Source organism: Oncorhynchus clarkii, chromosome 2 (assembly GCF_045791955.1).
Source record: "Oncorhynchus clarkii lewisi isolate Uvic-CL-2024 chromosome 2, UVic_Ocla_1.0, whole genome shotgun sequence".
NCBI classification, from domain to species: Eukaryota; Metazoa; Chordata; class Actinopteri; order Salmoniformes; family Salmonidae; genus Oncorhynchus; species Oncorhynchus clarkii.
The window spans coordinates 73,889,223-73,891,914 of record NC_092148.1 but is presented as its reverse complement, the minus strand read 5'-3'; the positions used below and the strand labels follow the sequence as shown (position 1 = coordinate 73,891,914).

The 2,692-nt window shown below is 40.1% G+C and overlaps 1 protein-coding gene across 1 annotated transcript; it reads left to right on the top strand.

The window, feature by feature from the left end:
- The first annotated feature begins 312 nt into the window (after positions 1 to 312).
- On the top strand, positions 313 to 2,359 carry LOC139373358 (zinc finger protein 572-like). Its single transcript, XM_071113798.1, has 2 exons — positions 313 to 529; positions 1,123 to 2,359. Exons 1-2 carry the CDS (start codon positions 355 to 357, stop codon positions 2,136 to 2,138), a joined length of 1,191 nt encoding a protein of 396 aa, XP_070969899.1. The 5' UTR covers positions 313 to 354; the 3' UTR covers positions 2,139 to 2,359.
- The last annotated feature ends 333 nt before the right edge of the window (positions 2,360 to 2,692 follow it).

Here is a 2,692-nt window from a genome sequence, read left to right as displayed (position 1 = left end):
ACTGCTACACATTATGATTCTGTATTATTATTTTGTTATTATTAAGACACTTGTAATTATATCATACGTCCCTCCCGTCAAAGTATCCACATCTCACCTGAGGTTAAAATATAGGATTAATATATAATGTACAGATAGATATGTGATTGGTGATATTTCAGACAATATAGGATATGTCATGGGGTACATTTTGTATTGGAAAAGATTTCCATAAACTGAACCGATCTTCTCGTACTCCACTCCAGCAGGTGGTGATAAATCAAAATGTGTTACCTCCTACCAGATGAGGTTGCCCGCGGAAACGGACAGAATCCAGGAACTAGCTACTTCGGAAGCTACTAAACGTAATCTAAAATGTCTAAAATACAGCTGTTAAGAGTGTTTCTCAATGAGCGATTAAGAACTGCTGCTGAGGAGATATTATGGGCAGTTGAAAAAACGATAGCAGAAGAAGTTTCCCGTTCAAATGAGGAAAATGACCGTCTCCAGAGGCAGCTTGAAATCGCTCTCATCAAGCTAAACAGAGCAGGTTTGTGATTACGTTTGTCTATTCAACCGTCATTGTATGAAAGTGGATAGAAAATATCACATCAGCTTTTACAGGTACATAGTTATGTCTGAATAGTCATACTCGCCAGCTTGTAGTCCTAAAAACCGGAAATGAGTTATCAGGCTCGTTCAGCCGTTCCTATGGAGGGAAATGAATGGGGAAAGAATGCAGTTCGGTAGGGTCTGATGCTTCTTAAAGAATGGGTTTTTAGGATAAACTACGAAAATAAGGTCTGAGGTTAACACAGGCTTAGGAGTACGTTTTGTTCTATGAGATGATCAGTCAGTTAACATAACCTTTATGAATTAAGAAGCCTTTATGTGCTTGTTTTGATTACATACATGCTTCACAAAAAGTAACGTTAGCTGATGATGATCTCATAGAACAGTAAGATCTGAGCCTGTGTTTACCACAGACCACACTTTGTGTTTATCCAAAAACCCTACAAAAAAAACATTAATTTCACCCATAGGCTTTGGCGGAGTTAATGCCTACAAAAATACACTGTTAATAATTCTCTCTATTGTAGGCTTACAGGTTTTCTATATCTCATCCTTTCTACTTGCCTTTAGACATCCTCCAACAGTCAGTCTCGGAACAGGTTCCCCCTGAGCAGCAGCAGTGTGTGCAGGAGTGGAGCCCCAGTCTCGGACAAGAGGACCCAGAGCCTACACAGATAAAGGAGGAACAGGAGGAACTCAGGACCAGTCAATGGGAAGAACAGCTTCAAGAGCTGGAAGATGATACCAAAGACTCCATATTCACTAATGCCTTTATGGAACCTGACTGTGAAGACCCAACTCGGCACTCATATCTTTATCAAGCCCAGAATGAGGGAAAAGAAGAGAGAGACTCTCTACCCAGCACCTCAACTGCAAATATCAAAGCAGAAACTGGTGGAGAGGACTACAGATTATCAGAACCAACCAGTGATTCTCAGCCTAATTATGCAAGAAATCCATACTGTTCTGCAGCTCAGAGGGAAAACATTGATTGGATGGGAGTTGGAGGGCCTCCGTCAGGTTTTAAACCAGTCAAATCAAAGAAAAGATGGACAGGAAAAAGACAAAGCTCCCATATGAATATTAAGGGTAGAAAATCCACAGAGTCGTCCGATCTGAAATCACCCAGGCAAAGGGATAATGCTCCTTGCCGTTGTAAAGTGTGTGGAAAGTCTTTCCAGTACATGGGTTCGTTAATGAAACATGTGCAAACTCATACAAATGAGAAAGAACATATTTGTGGTGTGTGTGGAAAATGTTTTGAGTCCACAGAAAGTATGAAACATCACATCCAAACTCACATTGCAGATAGGATGTGTTGTCATGTTTGTAGTAAATGCTTCACTAGCAATAGGGATCTGATTGTGCACATGAGAACCCACACAGGGGATAAACCGTATCAATGTTCTGATTGTGGCAAAGAATTCAGCGTTCGCAATAGTCTGAAAAGGCACATGAAGATTCATGCAGGAGGTAAAGGATATAGCTGCAGTCATTGTGACAAGTGTTTCAGCACTAGCTTCCGTCTGACATTTCACATGATGAGGAGTCACAGGGGCGAAATCATACAGGTGTCATGTATGTAGAAAAACTGCTTTACCCAATAATGTGTAATCAGAAAAGTCACACTGGGGAAAATGTGTATGAGTGCAGTGATTGCAGTAAATATTTCAGTGACAGTGGCTGCTTGAATTTCTAAAAAGTCCACACAGACCGCTGTCATATACGTTGCTCACCTAGATCTGTATAGTCCTAATGCTGGAGTAACTCGCCATTGTGCGGCCTTTGAATGAGCCTGGCTTGCAAAAAGAGACAACCTGTGTGTTTTTGGAGTTCTATTATAGTGGCAGGAAAGGAAATTAGCTACTAATGGTAATACATCTAAAACATAATAAAAGTACTATGATTTCAAGTATGTTTTATTCCATTGAAATCTGTTGAGCTACTTTTTAATGCCCAATAAATATAAGCACAAAGCATATACTCAGTTTGGACAGTATGTGTAGGGAGTTGAATTTTAGTTAGTGGAATTGTAGCCCAAAATAATTGTGGGCAAACTACATAGTCAACCACCAGGCTCTGTACACATTGACAGTCATTTAAATGGTTATGGACAAATTATAAACTGGGTGGTTCCAGC

Bases quoted from the DNA above. Each gene is read 5' to 3' on its own strand.
- LOC139373358 (XM_071113798.1), top strand. From the start codon at position 355: ATGTCTAAAATACAGCTGTTAAGAGTGTTTCTCAATGAGCGATTAAGA. The intron at 530-1,122 runs GTTTGTGATTAC...ACTTGCCTTTAG, and splicing joins CATCAAGCTAAACAGAGCAG to ACATCCTCCAACAGTCAGTC.